Source organism: Sitodiplosis mosellana, unplaced genomic scaffold, assembly GCF_009176505.1.
Source record: "Sitodiplosis mosellana isolate CC-2019 unplaced genomic scaffold, AAFC_SMos_1.0 Smas_scaffold_3568, whole genome shotgun sequence".
NCBI classification, from domain to species: Eukaryota; Metazoa; Arthropoda; class Insecta; order Diptera; family Cecidomyiidae; genus Sitodiplosis; species Sitodiplosis mosellana.
In genome coordinates, this window is record NW_022598810.1 from 1 (window position 1) to 1540 (window position 1540).

At 38.4% G+C, this 1540-nt stretch overlaps 1 protein-coding gene across 1 annotated transcript; it reads right to left on the bottom strand.

Annotated features, from left to right (window-relative positions):
* Positions 1–179: 179 nt before the first annotated feature.
* On the bottom strand, positions 180–1364 carry LOC129571863 (uncharacterized). The gene is made up of 2 exons (XM_055451733.1): positions 1245–1364; positions 180–1181 (listed from the first exon to the last, which is right to left on the bottom strand). Exons 1-2 carry the CDS (start codon positions 1362–1364, stop codon positions 180–182), a joined length of 1122 nt encoding a protein of 373 aa, XP_055307708.1.
* Between the last annotated feature and the right edge of the window lie 176 nt (positions 1365–1540).

Genomic DNA, 1540 nt, shown 5'->3' on the forward strand with positions numbered 1-1540 from the left:
AGTTAGAATGCGTTTTTACGCAAAATTGAAATTCTCTCTTAACGCGACCATTTCGATCACGTTCGGTGTAAATCACAGGAAATTGGTTTTTAAATATAAAATACTTGAATGTTTAAATGTTTAAATAGTGAAAAAAGTAAAACTAATTGGAATTGAACAGTCAATATAAATGAGGTGAATCATTCTCCTTCTTCTTCGTCTATCGGTTGTGTGACTGTCATTGGATTCGCCGCATTACTTTTGACATTTCGCCGTTGAGATTGTTTGTTTCGGGCTTTAACACTTTGAAGTACCGATGCGTATGTTTTTGAGATGCCTTGAACATCTCTTCGTAAATTCATTGAATCGTTGCAATAAATATGAAGACTTTCGTTAACTAGTCGCCTTGATAAAAATTGCTCAGTATCAAGAATTGAAACATTCACAAAATCCAGTTGGTGGCCGGTATTTTCCGCATGGATCGGTAGTGCTGTTTTGTTGTCATCACTTTTCTCATCGGGCGCAACGGGTTTAACGTAATTGGGTGTTACGTGCTTGGTGCTCGTTTTGTATGCATACATACGGACTCGAACGCGATTTTTTGTTTGTCCGACGTAGCTCTTTGAGCACGGTTCATTCTCTTTTCCACCGCAGGGGATTTTGTAGACAGCGTTTATTTGGTCGGGTGTTTCAATTTTTTGTTTGAGTTTTGTGAACACCGTCTCGCCCAATTGATTCATCGGTTTGAATGCGAGCTCTAAGTGTTCGTTCTTCCCTTTAAACACTTGTTTAATGTCTTCAGAAATCACCGGGAAATACGAAAATCTTTTTCGTCGAATTGGTTCCGATGTTCGCTGTGATGGCGTTTGCGGCGGTCGGTTCTGATTCCGAATGAACTTGTTGAGTTGTGCTTTGATTACACGCATTGGATATGCGTTCTCACGTAGGATGCTGATGATTTTTTCGATGTTTTTTTGCTTGAATTCGTCGTCCACAATCGATAAAACTCGACGGAAGTAACCATATGCAACTGCTTCCTTTTGTTTCAAAGGGTGTTGGGATTGAAAATTCAAAATGCGATTTGCGGCTGTTGGTTTCTGGTACCAATCAACTTTGATGTCGTTGTTGTCGCCGCGTTGAATCAGCAAATCAAGGTACGGGAGGGTTCCATTTGTTTCTTTTTCGACCGTAAAAACGATTTTCTATGGGAAAACAGCGATCAATTTAATCACAAATTCGTCAAGTTTATTGCGAGGAATTATTACGAAAATGTCATCGACATATTTCATTAGCATTTTTGGTGTCCAATCGAGGTTGTCAAGCACTTGTTCGATGATCTCATTGGTGACAAAATTCGCGATGGTTGGTGCGACATTGATGCCCATTGCTCATTTATATTGACTGTTCAATTCCAATTAGTTTTACTTTTTTCACTATTTAAACATTTAAACATTCAAGTATTTTGTATTTAAAAACCAATTTCCTGTGATTTACACCGAACGTGATCGAAATGTTCGCGTTAAGAGAGAATTTCAATTTTGCGTAAAAACGCATTCTAACT